The sequence below is a fragment of the Rhamphochromis sp. 'chilingali' genome (genome assembly GCF_963969265.1).
Source record: "Rhamphochromis sp. 'chilingali' genome assembly, chromosome: 12".
Taxonomy (NCBI): Eukaryota; Metazoa; Chordata; class Actinopteri; order Cichliformes; family Cichlidae; genus Rhamphochromis; species Rhamphochromis sp. 'chilingali'.
In genome coordinates this window covers 33,353,999-33,373,216 of record NC_137939.1, presented here as the reverse complement: position 1 = coordinate 33,373,216, position 19,218 = coordinate 33,353,999, and the positions used below count along the sequence as shown (strand labels likewise).

Below are 19,218 nucleotides of genomic sequence, written 5' to 3'. Positions count from 1 at the left end.
CATCTAGTATTACACAGAGCGTAAGATTATATTTAATGAGGTAGGTTTTTCAGTGTGAATAAAGATGTTTTGTTGTAGCGGTTCCAGAAAGAAATTTATTTGGATTCATTTTCTATAAATCATAAAAATCCATCAGTTTGAAATTAAGTCTGCAGTAAAAAAGTGATAATTGCAAAACAAAGTTGTATTTTTGTGTAATTTCAGTTGTGCTCAGGCTGTGATGAACTGCTCATAAATGATTAATTCATCGATTCATTTTCAGTGTCTGTCGTGTCTCGGAGCGACACGAGGCTGAACTGTGATTATTAGAGAAACAAACCACAGCGTGACCCGTCTGAAACGCTCGAGCAGTTTCTTTACGATGCTAGCTGATGGCTTGTGGCAAACCGAAGCTGCTGCTAACTTCTGAATCTGTTTTATGGTGTTGTGAATCTTTTATTGCTGTTGTCCTTAATTTAATTTCCTGTAGGTAAACCAGCTGCACTGAGGGGTTTCTGCTCCAGATGCAGCAGATGTTTGGACTGGTTTCAGCTAGGGCATGAGTCGGAAGAACTGGGAACCAAATATTCCTACTGTATGACAGTGCAGCCGTCTGCTGTGTGTTTACAGGCAGGCTGTTTACCAACATTTTATCAATAATTCTCGCTCTCTTTCTTTTCTTGATGCCTTTTTTTCTCCAGTGATCCTTCGTTAAATCACCCCAGGAGGAGACACTCGTCTGGAAACATCTCTACCACCCTGGAAATGCTGCCGGGGCTAGAGGGTTTTCACCTGGACACCTATGGCAGGGTAGAAAATGTGGACCTACTTCTCATGGATGCTTTTATGATCCAAAACAGTTTCTTGTGGTCAGAGCTCAGTTAATAATAATCTTTCTCTTTCTGTGTCAGTCTGTGTCATACGCACAGTTCCTGTACCCCACTAACGCGCTGGTGAGGCAGAAGCCGTCGTCTGCCAGCGACCTGACGCTGCAGATTCCCGTTTCCAGGAGCACACACAGCATTCCGGGCAGGAGCTACCCGCCCAGCCGGCTGAGCAGCACCGTGGGACTGGATCTGGGTAAGAAATGGAACCGAGCTCAGTCACAGCGTGCACGTCTCCTAAAAATAATAATGATTCTTTTTTTCTAGCAACAGTTTAAAACTGTCAAAAATAAATTTCACCAAAGATGTGGCCATTTATTAGATGTAATGTAGATAATTACTGACATCAAGCCACAGACACAGTTAAAGGATTTTATCATGTTAAAGGGAACAACAAAAACACCGTCTGTTTATGGTTCAAACTGTGAAACAGCACAGTCATGGTGCATTAGGACTCTGAGCGATATGACTGATCTGTTTCCTTGAATTCTGAGATTTCAGAAAAGAGGCTGAACTGTAACTGCTCAAACATTTCTGGATTGAAATGCTAAAGAAGGATGTAACGTGAGGAAGAGAAAACAAACACAGGATGCTGGGATGAAGAGAGCAAACGAGAGCTGCTGCAGCTGTGCTGGAGCATCATCCTCTTTATATTTTAAACACATGTGTATGAGCATGTCCTCACATCCTGTGTCTGTAAACACACACATCCACAGTGACAGAGCCCTGAATTAGCCTCTAAACCCCTCTTTCTAATCCACAACCTTTCATTAACACAATACAGCTGTGTGTGAGCGTGAGGCCGTGCGCAGCAGGTTCGATATTTTTAGTCCTCTGGTGACGTTTTTCTTTAGACTCGCAGCTCTTAAGACTGATATGATTGTTAAGTACTGACAGAAACACCAAAGACTCGTTTACTCAGTTATAAATGGCATAATGTTTTTAGCTGTCGATTAGTACAGAGCTGCTCTTGTACCTGTGCATAGATGCTTGGACCACTGGTAGCACTATGAAAGAAAGCCTGGACGCCTTCTGTTGATTCACAGTTGGTGGCAGCAGAGGGCCAGCAAACACTAAATGGATGAAATGGTGATTGGATGATGAAATGCTCTTTAGGCCACAATATGAAACCAGATGAAGGCTTGGTAAAGTTCACAGGTGGTTCTCAAATCCATTTTGTCTTTTGATTCCAGAGGGAAAAAACAAGACAATCTCTGCAGATATCAGAATGATAGATTTTGGTGCTGCTGCCATTTTCAGATCGCACCCAGTCAGCTCTTTTTCGATCACTAGAACCTGCACAGCGGAGGTCATGTGCTGGATCTCCACCACTGCAATTTCATTTTGGGGAAAGAGGACAAAGATCTCTTTGAATTCTGATGATCGGGGAGGTTGTTAGGGAGCAATGTGTTTGGCATAGCCCCAAAAAAGCACAATACTCTGTGCCATAGTTGGGATGCCAAATGTGCACACATGCCCAGGAGTTTGAAGCCAGCCAGCTGGGTGACTTTGCAGAGTTCAGACTTGCTAAGATGAAGGACAAACAATTTAGACTTTTCAACAGGAAGCACTGTATTGCAGCTCAATCAATCTTGCCATAAGTGTGGTTGTTTTATCACTGTCACTGATAAAGAACCAGAATAAAGTGGTTAAACCCCAGGAGCCATGCTGATGGGTTTCTGTAACTTTCTAATGGTACAGTTTGTTTGTAAAGACTTTACACTGACTGAATGAGGAAAAACTGAGATTTTTCTGAATGTGAATGTCTGCAAACTGTGCATAAACTCTGTTAACAGTTTAATAAATTTGCTTTTATAAGTTTTTGTGCAATAATGGCCCTCTTAAAATCAACTCCCGTGTCCCGTGAACTAAACTAAGTTCGACACCTCTGCCTTAACAGTTTGAAACGAATGTTAAATGTCTCAGGATGTTGTAGTAGAGCTCTGCACTGACATCCTGGGACATTTAACATTTAACACCTCTTTACGTGAACCTAACTGTTGTCACCAATGCTGATCACCGAGTGGGGCCCTGTCAGTCTAAAGTTGATGTCTGTAGACTCTGTGAGGTTCATGGCAGAAGGGCAGATGTCCTGGGGGTTAAAAGAAAGTAGTGGTTGAGCTGAAAGCAGTTAAGAGGTGCACAAAGGAGTGAGCTGGAGTAGGACAGGAGCCAAATTTCAAGCTGGTAATGTTGCATCAAAGAGGTTTCCCTTTCCCTCAAAGACAAATTATCAGGACTTGGTCAGAGAAACAGGAAAATGGATAAAATTCTCTTTTCCTTAACTGTCTGCAGACAGATCGTGCTTAGATGCACTAAATGTTTTTGCTGTGAGTCAGAGAACTTGTTGATGACACCTCGTGTTACTCTCCTCACCTCGGTTTTGCTCTTTTGACGATATTTCTGAATCGATGTGTATTGTTGTCCAGGTGTGGAGGATGTGATGGATTATGACCCCAACCTGCTCAGTGACCCCCAGTGGCCCTGCGGCAAACACAAACGAGTGCTGATCTTCGCCTCTTACATGGTAAGAAAACACTGCAGATGGTTTGAAATATAGTTGTTTATTTTCGAGGACGCCCACACGGAGCAAATCGCTGACAGCTGTGCGTCTCCTTCACACCACGTTCAGAGCTCCGCAGGCTGTTTGACACCTTTAATGAGCTTTGTGAGAGGACAGATGGTTTTAGTAAACTAATACACTTTGGAGTCTGTAGCACTGCAAACCTGGTGCTGTAGCCCTTACTAGGCTGTGTTTGTGTGTTATCTTATCAAAGTTCTAAAAATAAGCACATTTTTGGGTTTAAGTGACCTCAGCAAGACAGATTTTAAACAGTCATTTTGGCAGTAACTGAATTCGGAGCCTCCAGCCTTAATCTAAATCAGATTTCTTTCTTCTGCATCATCAGGATTAACAGCCTTCATCATAAAGCTGCGGCCTGGTACGGCAGCGATTTGGAGACAGCATTCCCAAATTCTTTTGCCTGATAACAAGAACGGATCTAATATGGGCTTATTCTGAGGAGCTGCTCTTATTAGGTCTAATATTTGTAGCTTGCATCAGTCTGTTGACCAAAAATGTTAATGTTGAGTTAAATAAATCAAGTTTAGTAACAAAAACAATACATGAAAAAGAAAAGTTCAAATCTCAGGAGATCTGCACTGAAAGCTTTGGCATTGGGGGACTTCCATTCAGATTCAGACTCTGTTTCAGGGTTGAGCACACCTCTTGTTTGTAACTCCTGAGTTTATGGATGGTTCAGTTCTGGAAATAAGATTTAAAATGTGAATGAATATGAAAGAAAATTCAATAAGAAATGTTTGTAACTGCACTCACAAGATGCTAGTTTAATCCCAGTATAGTTGTGAACTAGCTGCTAACTAATGCTTGAAATAAGCACCCATTCTCAGATTCAGAGGTTAACACAAACTAAAGTCCAGAAAAGCACCTTGTCATGAAGCTTTGTGGCTGATGAAATGCTAAGCACCACTGTTGAGCTGTCTGTGCATCGCAGCACACTCATGCTACGTTCAAGTCCCATCAGACTTATACTGATTACCAATTTCCATCTTATAAATACGCTTCTTTGAACTTGTAAACATTGTAATCTTTCCTGTCATCACCAGCCCTCCCCCATGAAATCGACATCAACATCATGCTTACCACAAGTGTTTGATGTCTGTGATGTTTATGCATCTGTAAAGATCCAACCAGTGAAGTCCTGCACACCCTGTCCAGTGATTAGTGACGGGGTGGCGCATCACAGGGGCCAATCAGATTTCAGCTGGGTCCAGCACCTCTCTGAACACGATCCGAAATCTTACTGAAACACATGTGAGCTATTAAAGAGCTGTGGTTTCTAAATTAATTAAAAGAATTCATCATAACGACAGCCAAAACAACACGACCACTTTGATCTAATTTGCTCTCGGTGCTTCTTGCACCACCAAATTTAAGCTCCGACCTGCCACAGCAGGGATTCAGCAGGATGTGTGGAGGCTCCAAGACATTAAGAGCAGATCCTATTAGTCCTGTAAGATTTGGAGCCACTGTTATTCCAACACATCCTCCAACACCCTCTTGGTGTTTCACTGTTGGGCCGATCTCAGATGACTGTTTGAAGGTAATCGTCAGCTCACGGGGAGCGCCCAACGAGCCTCGATGTTTCGGGGCGGCTCTGACTCAGACTCATCTGGCTGTAACACCCGTGACTTTACACCTGCCCCTGCTGCTGTTTTTAGGATGACTGCAACTCTCAGCTTTGCATTTACTGTCTTATAGTGGTGACAACAACACTGATGAGAAATAATCAACCTTATTCACCATGTACAGGGTCATAGTGTTTTTGGCTCACTGGTGTATGACTCATATGAATAACAGGTTCAGTAAAAACTGAGCTGATCACACCAGTAGGTGGTATCTAATCCGTTTAATGTCATCACATGAATTAATGCATCATCCAAGTCAGATACTCACTAATCTCTGGTAACTGGCAGGATTTCTGTATTTTTATTTTTATTTTTTACACATTTTAATTATAATGTTGAGTCAGACAATAACATCTGTGCTTCGGGGAGATTAAAAGTGTAAATTGATCACATTGAACCCCAATTTTAATTTCTCATGTTCTAATAAACAGGAATAAATCCGAAGGAGAGACAAACAGGGTGAATAAAACAGATGATTGTAAGAGTAATCAGAGTACACATGCTCTTTTCTTTTTCACTGTCCTAGAGGCTGCGGCTCAGTTTGATCCCTCTATAGACAAACACACACACATTCTCGTTTTGATATCTTAGTGAGGACATCTCATTGACATAATGCATTCCCTAGTCGCTCACCCTAACCCTCAAAAATGACGGCCTAATCCTGACCCTCAGCCTAAACCTAACCAGAACCTAATTGTAACCCTGACACTAAGACCACATTTTGAGCCTGAGAAATGCCTTCAAACTCGTGAGGACGGCACTTTTGTCCTCATAAGTGACTGTTGGTCCCCACAAATATAATAATATTCCAATTTTTGGTCCCACAAAGATGTCTAAACAGCTACACACACACACACACACACACACACACACACACACACACACACACACACACACACACACACACACACACACACACACACTGTATCACAGTGTTTAATTCATGAGACGATTACAACTGAGGTGAGCTGCTTTTCACTGAGCTTACTGTGAGCAAGTGTGTGTGTGTGTGTGTGTGTGTGTGTGTTAGTATTACACAGTGTGATTTCACCACCTACTGTCAATGTCGCCTAAACTACAAAACACCCCCCACCCACACCAGTTTGGTGCGTTACATGGAAATGGTGCATGTTACCTGCATATGATAAGGTTTAGATCAGGCTGTCTACCAGGATTATCTCGCAGGCTTCTCTCCATTAAATTAGGCCTTGGAAGTGTTGGCATGAGCATGTATGTGACTAAATATCAGGATTAAGGTCTAAACTGAGTTGAGCTGTAAAGAAACTGTTGAGGAACCTGCAGCTCTTCACTGTCACCTCTTAATGCTGGTGACTTTAAAGCTGTTTTATGGAAAGGTGTGTCTGTTTCTTCACTTAAGTTTTGCAGGTGAAAGGTCAGCAGTTGAGTTGTGTGCCATTTAAATAATGAAAGTTGTAAACATGCAACATGTGGTTAAAGGAGCCCTCTTAAGTTTGCAAAATAAAACAAACCCACTGGAGAGAGAGCAGAGCTGCCTTTGGGTGTTTGAGGCTATTAGTGAAAAAGCAGGAATGCTGTGTGGCAATATTGGATTTCTATAAGATCAATGTGATCTAATACGTCAAAGTATTGAGCCATCAATCCATTTTCTTAACTGCTTAAAGAAATCAGCTGGGGTGGGGCTTGAGACTGTGTTTTGGCTACACAGTGACCAGGTGATCTGTCCATAACAGGACAGACACAGAGACGGACCGACTCAGTGGAACCAAAGCCTGCGTCGTTGTTAGATTTAAAAATAATCAGCAGGGGAGTTTGACTTTTATTTAGTGTGTAAAGTCAGTGCAGCTGTTTTGGAACAGATTTGATGAGGTTATTGGATACTCCTGCGAACAGTCATCACAATACCTGGAAAGACTGTAAACTAAAGCATGAATGAGTTTCCCTGCGTGAGAAATGGTGCCATCTTTGCAACAATGAGTCACAGAAAGAAATATTTACCCGTCGGTGTTTACGTCCTCATCAGATTATTTACATTCACTGACAACTGTTTGACTTCTCATTGTCTCTGCTTACAGTTAAATGTGTTCTGTGCTCTGTTTATGCATTCTTCCGCTCCTTATTGTTCTGGTATGGTTCATTTTCTTTTGCTCTTTTTCTCTTTGTTCTTTTATCCTGCAGACGACAGTTATAGAATATGTCAAACCGTCTGATCTGAAGAAAGATATGAACGAGACTTTTAAGGAGAAGTTTCCTCACATTAAACTCACCCTCAGCAAAATCCGAAGGTAACGTTTCTCATTTCTGCCAATGAAAGGATTTCAGCACAGTAATGTGAAAAAGGGCCGACTGGATCACCACTTGGTCTTAGAGCTGAAGGAGCTCATGGGATGAGACATGAAACATCTTAAAGAAACTTAAAGCAGTCCAGTCGCTCCTTAGATTACCATGACCTGGATGACTAAGAACCTACACAGATATGTGAAAAGGGAGTATTAAATAATTAGAACATGCTTTATTTCTTTTTCAGCCTAAAGAGAGAGATGAGAATAGTCGGGGAGGACTGCGGCCTGCAGCCCGTCACCCTCGCGATGGCATACGTCTACTTTGAAAAGCTGGTGCTGCAGGGTCGCCTCAACAAGCAGAACAGGTTTGTTCGAATCTCGTCCACATGTAAACAGCTCGTCATCGGTTTCTGCTTCGTTCATAGGCTTCACACTCTGCTTGAAATGTTGGTTAATGACGACTATGGATCATGTGTGACTGTTTAGCTCTGTTTATTGTTATTATAAGTGATTCTGCGCCATAATTAGTCTCAGGTAGAAAATCTGATTGGTTCAAGACTTCATCACATTGTGTTCCTGTTAGAAAACGTAAAACAAGATTTGTCTGATAGCTTAAAAGGTGGATGTGCTGCAGTTTTCTGTGTGGAGTCCACAGTGTGAGGTGTGGAAGTGGCTCCCCCTTGTGTTTATTTTCAATAAGCTCGGTTTAAAAGAAAAACTTCTCACTGTTGCTGATGGTTTGTATTCTTTGATTGTGATGCACTGAACTTCAAGTCCTCACTGTCCCATAAACCACATGAAGGAAAGCTCCTGTCTCTGTTAACTGCCTGGAAAATTATTATTGAAGTGTGTGCATCATCACAGTGACATTTATAGTTATTTTATAGAGTATGTTTACATCCAACTCAAGGTCTTTAAGATCTAACTGATGACTGATTCAGTCAAAAACTGACAACAAGTCTTATAATTAGAAACTGATTGTTAACGCAAAGAAAACACCTGATAAAGACTTGATACATTATTTCAAACAAACTACAAACTAACACAATAATTCTTTTAAGAATAAATGTTGTCCAGAGAGCGAGCAGTCTGCATTGTTACATTGTTACTCTGCTTTTACTCTGTGGCCTGATGTCCTGTCAGTTACGTAACTGTTGATGTTGTTCACAGGAAGTTGGTCTCAGCTGCATGCATCCTATTGGCAGCTAAGATCAGCAGTGACCTCAAGAAACAGGAAGTCAAACATCTAATTGACGTATGTAATACACACACACACACACACACACACACACACACACACACACACACACACACACACACACACACACACACACAGTGTCAGTGGAAAAAATCTGCCTTGTGAGTCAGATCATGTTCCTCTTGCTCAGCCTCTGAGGCTTTTCTACCTGAGCAGGTGGAAAACGACCTGCTGAGTGTTCGAGCTGCAGGACTAGAGGCTGTTAATGTCCTTTATAGTCGAGTGTTGAGACCATGCAGGAGAGAATCCCTGAGGTCTGATTGAGTCCTGCATTATCACTGTACTGTATTTATGCTGCATATTCACTTTTGTCATGGCTCAAAAATATTGATTTTAATTGTTTCAGTTCTGCGACCACCAAACCAAAAACCCTGCACGCTACTACCAAGCAGACGATCGTTGCACATTTCTTTAGTTTTTATGGAGTTATGGATCTTTTTAGTTTTACCTCATTTATCATATCTAATGAAACACTGATTACAAATACAGTGCTGTGAAAAACTATTTGTCCTTTTCCTGATTTCTTTATTTCTTTATGCTCATTTGTTACACTTTATTTTTCAGAAAATCAAAAAAAAGGCAAAGATAACCTGAGTAACTAAACTGGTGATTACATTTCTTTACATACCTGGCCCTGTGTGAAAGAGTAATTCCCCCCTTGTTAAATTATTAAATGTGATTAGGGACAGTTTTTGTAAAGCTGAGTTTAAGTTACACTAAATGCACTCGGGCCTTATTACTGTTATACATGTTTAATCAAGAAATCACTAAAATAGAAGTTATCTGACAAAGTGAAACAAATGAAAAGATCTCATAAAGCGACACATCGTACCACGATCTAAAGAAACAGTGAAGTTGGAAAAGGGTTTAGAACTGTGATTTTAACAGTCGCTGACATCTATCAATGAAAGGATTACGAAGCCATTTCTGAGGCATGTGGAGAGTATGAATACCCACAAATGGAGAAAACTGTGGGCAGTTCTCAGGAGTGGCCGGCCGACCAAAAATACTCCAAGAACACATGAACAACTCATCCAGGAGGTGACAAAAGACCTTAGAACAACATCTAAAGAACTGCAGGCTTCACTTGCCTCAGTTAAGGTCAGAGGTCATGGCATGGCCATTGGTCAGAGGAAACCACTGTGACCAAAAATCACACTCATCACACTTTTGCCAAACAACATCTTGATGATTCCCACGACTTTGAGGGAAATGTTCTGTGGACAAAAGCTGAACTCTCTGAAAGGGCCGAGTCCCGTTAAAAAGTAACAAAGCATTTCAGAAAGAGAGAACATCAAACCAGCAATCAAACATGGTGGTGGTAGTGTGGAAGCTCTGGGGCTGCTTTGCCGCTTCAGGACACGGAAGACTCGTGATAATTGATAGCCTGACAGAAACACACCAGCAAACCCATCTCTGAGCGGCTAAAAATAAAAAAATGAAAGTTTTGAAGTTTGAAGGTGAAAGACTCGTTGGCAGTTATTGCAAACACTCAATTGCAATTCTTGCTGCGAAGAACCCTCAATAGATTGAAATAATTATTTAAAAACTGCAGTTTTTATTTAATTGGGTTCTTTTTGGCTAATAAATTAAAAAAAAAAAGAAAAAGAAAGAAATCAGGAAACAGGGTAAATACTTTTTCACAGAAGTTTAGTTAAAATGAACGGCCAGTATAAAAATGTCAAAAGATACTATGTTTATTTTAATTTCAAGATTTAAAACTCCCACAGACGTGGAGTCAGACATGAAACGGTTTGTGTCATCAGAAAGTATTTGTTCTCTCTCACGTGCTGGTTTGTTCCTGCAGAAGCTGGAGGAGCGTTTCAGGATCAGCAGGAGGGAGCTCATATCATTCGAGTTCACCATCCTGGTCGCCCTGGAGATGGCGCTCTACCTCCCAGAGAGCAAAGTCATGCCACATTTCAGACGGTTGGTGCAGCAGCAGGTATAGCAGTGCCTGGCTGAGCAGCACTGCAGCACGCTTCTCCGCCTCTGCAGAGAACCTCAGCACCTTCGAGCTCCAGCACTGTGACGGATCAGTCCTCGTGATGCCTGGCTCAAAGGCTCAGACGCCACCCAGAAATCATCCTCCTCCTTCCTGCGCACTACATCAGACTTCAGCCACGCTGTCGTGGCAGCAAACGGCTCAAAGACGTCACTGCAGAGGAAAAAGTTCCCTTCCTCTCCTCCGTGAAAAACCAAAGTGATCACACACTGTGACTGACGGTTCAATCACTGGAGGTCAAATCAAAATCAGGAAAATTCAGGTTTTCTTCCTCCAGCATTATTTTTATAGTGTAGGCCATTATAACTGTGGGTTTCAAAAATGTGCAAAAATGTACATGTAAAAAGAAAAACAAAAACAGACTGTGCACCTTGAAAAAACAAAAGATGAAAAACAAACAAAAGACAGAGGGAGAAATTTGCTTTGAACAAAACCAGAACTGTCTGACTCTGAAAAAGCTTTTCTCTAAACTCTGTTTTTTAGGTTCTTTATTTTAGCTTTATTAGAAATATTACGAGTAACACTGACACACATGCATCATGCATCAGATAATCATATTTTTTACGGCTGAAAATAGTGCTGAGTGTTTTCAGCGACTGTAGCTCAGATACAAACCGTTACGAGGACGCTGCCAGTGACTGAAAAAGGCTGCGAGTTCTGTTTTTGAGAAGAGCAGCAGTGTGGTTTCTTTTCTGGTTTGCTTCTGCTTTATCCTTTATCCTCATGACTTCATGCAATACATTTATTTCATGAAGTCAAAATTTTTCTTCAAGCCTGAACATGTGGCTGCTTTTGCTTCAGCCTGTATTTCTTTTGTAAGGTTTATCCTGCCCTGTAATCAGGATATTTGCTCTCAGTCTCTCCGTTTCTGTGTTGCCAGCTTTACATGCAGCTATCTCTATTTTGACTTCATGCCGTTCAGAGAGTGCAGACGTCCTTTTAAACGAAGCTGTGATGGGGGTTAGTGTTGGTACACAGAGCCTCTATAACATATGAGACAAACGCTGCTGTGATGCTCACTCGTCTCCAGCTGCTTTGCTTCTGTTTGTTATGGACTGCAGTTAAAGGCTGTCTCACTCTGACGATTGCAGTTTTTGCATTCGCTCCAGTTTTTGGAATAAAACGTGTCAGAAGGGAAAACAGTTTTTCTTTTGCACGCGCTGCATGTTCATGGGCTGCATTATCTGAAACGAGCAGCAACACAACTGAAAACCACAGACGACACTGACCTGGTTAATAATAGGAAGAAACATGAAGCGCTGACTGTAAGACTGCAGTTTACAGAAAGGACATCAGAATGTGTCTGTCACACTAAACATGGAGCATTAACAGATACTTAAAAGTTGCAGTTCTGCAATGATCATTTACATTTTTAGCACAGATATTCCTGGAAACTGAAACTTGAGCATCTGTTTAAAGTGAAGCGCAAACACATTCATGATGTTAACAGCAGGAACTCGCTGTGGCTACTGACTTCCTTTTTCTGCACTATTAACACTGCAGTTCCTGAGTGTCTGCTTATGAAATACCTTAGAAACACACATCGCTCAGTAGTTTTCTTTTCATTGTATCGTAAAGGGACAGATATTTAACCAAACTGAGGCCTCCAACAGGACGTCTGTTGAAGTCTGGTGTCAGGACACCAGTGGAAGATTTATAGGAGACTCATTCATGTGGACTTCATGTCCCTTTTCCAGCCTTTGTTGAAAGGAGGCTTCAGAAACACTTCCTGTTGAGCCTCAGTTGTTTTTGCACTTTGCCTTTTAGCATCACAGTCCTCAGACTTTATTTTATCACCAAGTAACAACAGTATATAATATTTTTCTACATTTAAAGTAACTTATTGTAATGATGTGTATTTAAAAACTGCCTGATAATAATTTATTACTAATAATCCTGTGGATGAAGAATCGTATCTCCTTTGAACCTGCAGGTGTTTTATCCTCTCACCAGATAATGTTGGAAACATGATTGTTCATCCTGAGATTTCCACGTTCTTCCACTCATCTTATTTTCCTTCGTGTGTTTATGGACTTGAGTTTTATAGATGTCAGAGCAAGAGAGCCGAATGAGTTTGGACCAGGGTTCTGCTGTAAGACCCCAAAGAGTTTGGATACGATCCGTTTGGTTTTTGGAAAAGCCTAAAACTTTATCTCCTCCTACCGTAGCTCTTGTTGTCCTGAATTAGCCAAAGTTTGTCTTTCTAACTCGCAGTTCATGTGCTTTTAAGACTGTGTTCACCCGTAAATGTTATTTTCTAATAAGACTGATCTGATCCCAGAGGCTTCGTGTTAATATCATGTGTAAGTGAGGTGTGTGACTGCAGCCGTGCATGTCGTGTGTGTGTTTAGTACACATGTGAAGAGCTGTGGGCAGACAGACTGCACAGCCAGTGTAACAAAGAAGAAGCAGTGAATGCTGCTTGTTAATTCAATTTGAAATCTTTGAGGTTTTTACATTTTACATTTCAATCCATCATATTTTAATTAATTTACAAACAGGATGTAAACAACACTGGAGTAGCATCAAGTGAGGGTTAAATGTGTTTATTTTTATATGAAGAATTATTTCACACATGGGCCTGGAGTCAACTTAGACTAACATGGAACCAATGTGACGTTCACTGTGACAAACGACCCAAATAAAATCAGTCTGCTCATTGAGTTTAACCAGCAAAAGCATTAAGATGTATAATTTGCTGATGAAGCAATCAGACGTTGGACTGCTCCAGTAAAGACGTGTTTTACAGACAGTGAGGAAGAATCCACACTCAGTGACTTGCTCTGAGATGCTTCAGTTCTTCATACGTACCTAACAGGATGTAGTAAACAGCAGCACTGATAAAGTCAGAAAAATGTTCAAAACTTCGGTCAACTTAAAGATAAGAATCTGCTTGAGAGTAGAAACGGCACGTGAGCTTCCAAAATCATCTTCTCTACATTAGAGATTTGTGATATTGACTCTATGCAGCTTTTATTCTGTCATCCTCCTCTTCCTCCGTTTGTTTACCTCTAATGTGCCACAATAAAATTTTTTACCTGTCACTGTTATTTAAATGTCACATTAACATTTTGTATTTAGTTTGAGTGCTTACTATCATTTTATTATTCTTTGAGCACTGCGGTGCTGTAAAGGGAAATATTTACCAAGTGTTTGTTTTTGTTTATATTTACCTTTTTTACCTTCTAAGTTCTCTGTTAACTTAAAAAAAAATGTAATTTTTGTTGACAACACAGACGAAGCACGCAGCAGTTCAGCAGCGTTGCAGTCGAGGCGTCACATAAGTTAAAGCCACAGAAATATTTTTGTTGCTACTTTTGCATAAATACATTTAATGATCCAACACAGTTGAAATAAAGAGGCGAGACTAGTTAAGACGTGTTGCATTGAATTGATTTGCAACTAAGGTAAATATTCTTTGTATGAGGAAGCTGAGCTCAAATACTTCCACTGCACAAGTGAAGGAAATGTGTGTGTATTGTAATATTTATAAGATATTTTGTAAAGGATAAAGACCATACACTGTTAAAATGCCAATGTTTGTTTATTTTCATTAAAATATGTAAATTACTGCATCTCTTCATTTTTTTGTTGTTGTTTAGGTATAAAGTTGATGTTAATTTGTTACAGTTAATTATTTAAAGAACAAGTCTGTAAAGGAAAAACAGTCAAAACACTGATACATGTGCAACAATAACTTTATACATTGTGATTCCACGGCAGCTAAATATTTCAATATATATCTCCAACTACCACATGGAAGCTCATGTCGGGCATCACAGTGGCTAACATGAACGGGGCACAGAAATGACTTGGCAAGTATACCGGAGGAGTGAAACACCAGCTACTGGTGGACGAAACAGTCGCCCAAGACTGCAAGACCAGGCTCACCAACCTGTGCACTGCCTGGATTAACTACAAGAAGGCCTATGACTGGATGCCCCACAGCTGGATCCTGGACTGCCTAGAGTTGTACAAGATCAACAGGAACTCAATGGGGATGTGGCGTACAACACTGGAGGCCTACTTCAAGCCAATAGCATGTTACCATAAAGTGTGGGATCTACCAAGGAGATGCTCTGTCCCCACTGCTGTTCTGCATAGGCCTGAACCCTCTCAGTGAGATCATTGACAAGACTGGCTACGGATACAGACTACAGAACGGAGCAATTGTCAGCCCATCTTCTACATGGATAACATCAAGCTGTATGAGTGAATGAGACATCGATTCACTGATGCACTACCAGAGGGCAACACTGCAAACATCGAGGACAGCTACAAGTATTTGGGAATCCCACAACCAAATGGAAACAGTGGAGAGGCCGCTAGGAAAGCTGCAACCACCAAGTACCTGCAGAGGGTCAGGCAAGTCCTGAGGAGTCAGCTGACCGGTAAGAACAAGATCCGGGCTATCGACACCTACGCCTTGCCCGTGATCAGGTGCAGGCTGTGTAAAGATCCCCCTGAGACAATCCAGCACATAACAGCAGGGTGTAAGATGCTAGCAGGAAGTGAATACATGGAATGCCATTACCAAGCCGGAATAGTATACAGGAACATCTGTATGGCCTGAAAGTCCTGAGGTCAAAATGGAAGATGCCCCCCTAGGGTGGTGGAGAATGACTGAGCTAAGATCCTGTGGGATTTCCAGATACAGACAGACAAATGGGGATGGCCGGAAAGAAAAGTGGTGGACAAGCAGAGAAAGACGGCCATAGTGATAGATGTAGCAATATGACAGCAACATCAGGAAGAAGGAACACGAGAAGTATTAAGGGCTCAGAGAAGAGCTAGAGAAGATGTGGAGGGTGAAGGTAACGGTGGTCCCAGTGGTAATCTGAGCGCTCGGTGCAGTGACTCCCAAGCTAGGAGTGGCTCCACCAGACCCCAGGAACAACATCCGAGATCTCTGTCCAGAAGAGCGCAGTCCTGGAACAGCAAAGATGGATCTGCGTAGGACCCTCAAGCTCCGAGGCCTCTGGTAGAGGACCGCCCGCCTTATATCCAGTTGTTTTTTCAACTTTGTGTGATTTTTAAGCTTCGGAATGGAAATGAGGGAGCAATATAAAACTATCCTCTCATGCATGGAAAAATTAGCTATAATAACCTGTTTTTTGTCCTCTGTACAGAAGGCTGAAAATCTATTTCTGCTATATTTGGGTCTGCTATGACTGACTTGTGAAGAGTGAAACAATCGGTCATAGTAACACCACATGAAGTAGTTTATTTATCTGCATGCTGTGGCTTTTCTCAGCTAAACGTCATCTGAAAGAGGTGAAATGTCCGGGCTGACCTAATCACTCTGCAACATTCATCCTCACACAGCGGTCTGTACATTAACTTTCTGCAGTCTCAACTGCTAAATGCAATGATGGAATACTCCAAAGACGAGTACAGAAGGGTGGAAGTCTTCAAAATGCACAGTTCTCTTCTTATTGGATCTGTGCTGTAGCATCATACCATAATGCTAACATGTGCTATTATAACTGTGGTATTGCAACATTCTTTAGTTCAATGTTAAGCTAAAATAAAAGTCACTTCATCCCGAGGCTGACTCCACGTTTAACTTCAAAACATGTCAAAAGCAGAAAAATAAATAAACTTTTGTATCAGTTGTGTTGAGCTGTTGTCCACTGAGAGAGTTAAGACTTCATCCATAGCTTAAGTCCTGATGTAGTTCATACTGATGTAACAGTAGAGTACAGAGGAGGTGAAGCATCTTTGGTGTGGTTGGTGGTGCTGAGGTCCTCTGAAGACTTGGAGTAGACGACATCAGCTGTGTTACCACAGGGGGCGCCGTTTGTGTCAGGACTGTGGGAAAAATCCACCTCAGCGTAATAGAGACTATGCGAGTTGTCTTCAACCTGGGATACAAAAGTGAGATCAAACTTTAGAATTTGAGTTTGTTGTCTGAGAACAGATGAATTACTTCACTACACAAACAGTTGCCTGCTTTATGGCCTCAGCTTAGAATCACAACACAGTTTTACTCACGTTGTTCTGAGCAGAGGTGACGAGGCAGTAGATGCCTCCGCTTTCATCTCCACCTGAACGGGGACCTTTGGCGTAATCATAAACTGAAGACACTTTTACAGGAGGTGACCTGCTCGCTACGTCACCCTCTCTGATCTCTTCATACAACCTGTCGGCCTGCAGCAGGAGAATAAACCAGCTGACAGATGCAAAGCAAACAATAATGAAGCTGATGTGTGTCACAGGTCCTAAAACTCACCTCTGTGTCCGTTTCCACAGGAGGTCCTGAAAAACATGCAGCTCAGAAAATAAACGTCTGTCTTTAAGACACATAAAAGGAAGAAGAACCTGAGGAACTAAACTCAGGAACGATATGAAGAACTTCATATGAACTACAGTTAAATAAGACGCATGACTGATAAAGAATCAAAACTATATCAATCAAATCTGCTACCACCAGTTTCTGTTGTGAGTCATAAATGAACATCCGGTGCTCTTTTTACAAACAGACTGAACTTCAAAGGTGAAAACAGCGTGACAGAAACGTCACACCTGACTTAATTCATGCAAACTGGGACATTCTGAGCTGAGACAGATCAGCCATGGTGCCATGTTTCCCTGTGTTTTATGGTTATTTGATAAAACTGTAATTTTGAAGGATTATTTTTGAACATATCCAAGTGAGACTGTGTTGGTGATCGTCACCATCCGATCAGTAACACCTTTCAGTCCAACGGTCTGTTTTCACAGCAGCTCTGTCAGTCTGAGATTATCTGGTGTTACCATGACGTAGACACACTCTCATCGTGGTGACTGGATCAGAGTTACGCTGATTTTATACAAAAAAAGGTGGAAAACTGGGAAAGAGAAAAAATCTTTTCTATTTGGTTGTTGTGTTTAAATGGTGATAAAAAATTATACTTTGTCATCATAAACACCTTTTAAAGGCAGATTATTTACCAGTACACTGAATAAGGCAGCAGATTATAGCGTACATGCTACGTTTTGACATTTCTATTGTTTGACAGAATATTAAATCTGTGCCTCACCTCTGGGTTTAGTGGTCCTGCTCTTCATGTAGAAAATCAGCAGAGCTGCTGATAAGACGACGATCATAACGAGCAGAATCAGACCCACATAAATCAGCACATCTGCAGGAGTTTAACAGAGAAGATTTCTTTTACTCGCAGTGTAAACATGTGGCCTCCAGGTCTGTTCATCTAGCAGTAAAGTTGTGCACATACAGAGTAACAAGTTGTGTTGCAGAAGGCAGAAATGTGCTGATCACAGTCTATATCTGTCTCATGCAGTGCTGCTGTGAGGAAGTCAGCCATGTCCTCTCTCAGCTGCTGTGGTGGAAACTTATTTCTCTTTATTTCTACAGTTTTTCTCTTTTACGTCACTAAAAGATCAGAGTGATTCATCCACAGCTCTTAATGTGTCATTCTTGTGTAGTTCACTCATTAATGGATCTTCATCACATGTAAATCTGCATACATCTAAAAATCTATAACGTACCTGAACTTCCAGAGGAGGCTGATGAAGGTGTGGAGCTTCCTGAAGTTGAGCTTAAACTCTGTGCTGTTGGTGGTGTGGAGGCTGATGAGAGAAACACTGAAGCTGAAAAAGGTCTCAGAGTCCCGTTTGGTGTTGAAGTGGTTGAAGCTGTGAACAATGAAAGCATCAGAGTCATAATAAGACCACTTGAAGCAGTTTATATATCTGCATGTGACTGACGTGGTTATGGGCTGTTTGACAGCAGAACTGATGAAACTTGATGTTTCAGATAAATATAACATCTGTAGGTGATTTGAAGGAAAAGTAGCTGCTTTTGAGACGTGAAGCTTCTGTCACACCTTCAAAGACAAACACGACTGTTAGCAGAAACTCACCTTCTGTGACAATCAGCTCAAAATCAGAGTTTCCATCTCGAACCAAAGTTCTCTCCAAAGAGCACCTGTACCGTCCTGAGTCAGACTGTTTCAGCTGTGTGATGCTCACATACAGAGTATATGACAGAGTGGATGTTTTTACACATTTAATGCTGTATCTGCCGTTCTGAGCTGCATCATCAGATGTTTCAACAAGAATGTTTCCATTTTCACATTTTTTCTTACAGAAGAGTTTCCTGTTTCCAGACAAATAAAAGTTGCACGCAACTGTGATGTTTCCTCCTTCCTCTGCTCTGTGAGGGAGAGTTTGTGCTTTGACCAAACCAGTGTTTCCATCCTGAAGTGCTGCTGAAAGGATGAACAGTCATTAGTTACAATCTTACTATAGATTAAATGTGACAGATGATTATGAATTTGAACTGATGACAGAAGTTCAGTTAACTTCATTTTTCTGTTTTTATTTGCAAACAGCAAACTTCCTGTTTTATACACGAACACAAAGCATCTGATGTGGAAGATTCAGAGTTTAAGGTTGTGAAAAAGATTTATTATTATTAATCTTTGATGACATCATCATCATCACCATCATCTGTTTCTATGTTTGCATGTGAAATGAGTGTTTTACATCTGCTGCTAAACATCCAAACGTTTCAGTTCAAAAAGAAATGAAACACAGAGTGCTGTTTCATCAGTGTTGTAAGTCTGTCTCTCAAAGAGGAGGAAAAGTATTTGATTACAGATTCTGTCTACAACATAA

General features: G+C 41.2%; 2 protein-coding genes across 2 annotated transcripts in view; one reads left to right on the top strand and one right to left on the bottom strand.

Moving 5' to 3' along the window:
• Window positions 1-14,120, top strand: part of cables2b (Cdk5 and Abl enzyme substrate 2b) — a 46,960-nt gene extending 32,840 nt beyond the window's left edge. The window contains exons 4-10 of the mRNA XM_080898819.1: window positions 681-789; window positions 891-1,059; window positions 3,293-3,390; window positions 7,230-7,336; window positions 7,579-7,698; window positions 8,504-8,588; window positions 10,399-14,120. Coding sequence (XP_080754945.1) covers window positions 681-789; window positions 891-1,059; window positions 3,293-3,390; window positions 7,230-7,336; window positions 7,579-7,698; window positions 8,504-8,588; window positions 10,399-10,542 — 832 coding nt within the window. The 3' untranslated portion in view covers window positions 10,543-14,120. The remainder of the gene's footprint in view (window positions 1-680; window positions 790-890; window positions 1,060-3,292; window positions 3,391-7,229; window positions 7,337-7,578; window positions 7,699-8,503; window positions 8,589-10,398) is intronic.
• A 38-nt stretch (window positions 14,121-14,158) lies between these two features.
• LOC308407263 (uncharacterized protein) lies at window positions 14,159-18,490 on the bottom strand. Its single transcript, XM_080898822.1, has 6 exons — window positions 18,462-18,490; window positions 18,088-18,234; window positions 17,619-17,720; window positions 16,829-16,854; window positions 16,591-16,746; window positions 14,159-16,460 (listed from the first exon to the last, which is right to left on the bottom strand). Exons 3-6 carry the CDS (start codon window positions 17,683-17,685, stop codon window positions 16,275-16,277), a joined length of 435 nt encoding a protein of 144 aa, XP_080754948.1. The 5' UTR covers window positions 17,686-17,720; window positions 18,088-18,234; window positions 18,462-18,490; the 3' UTR covers window positions 14,159-16,274.
• Window positions 18,491-19,218: the final 728 nt, after the last annotated feature.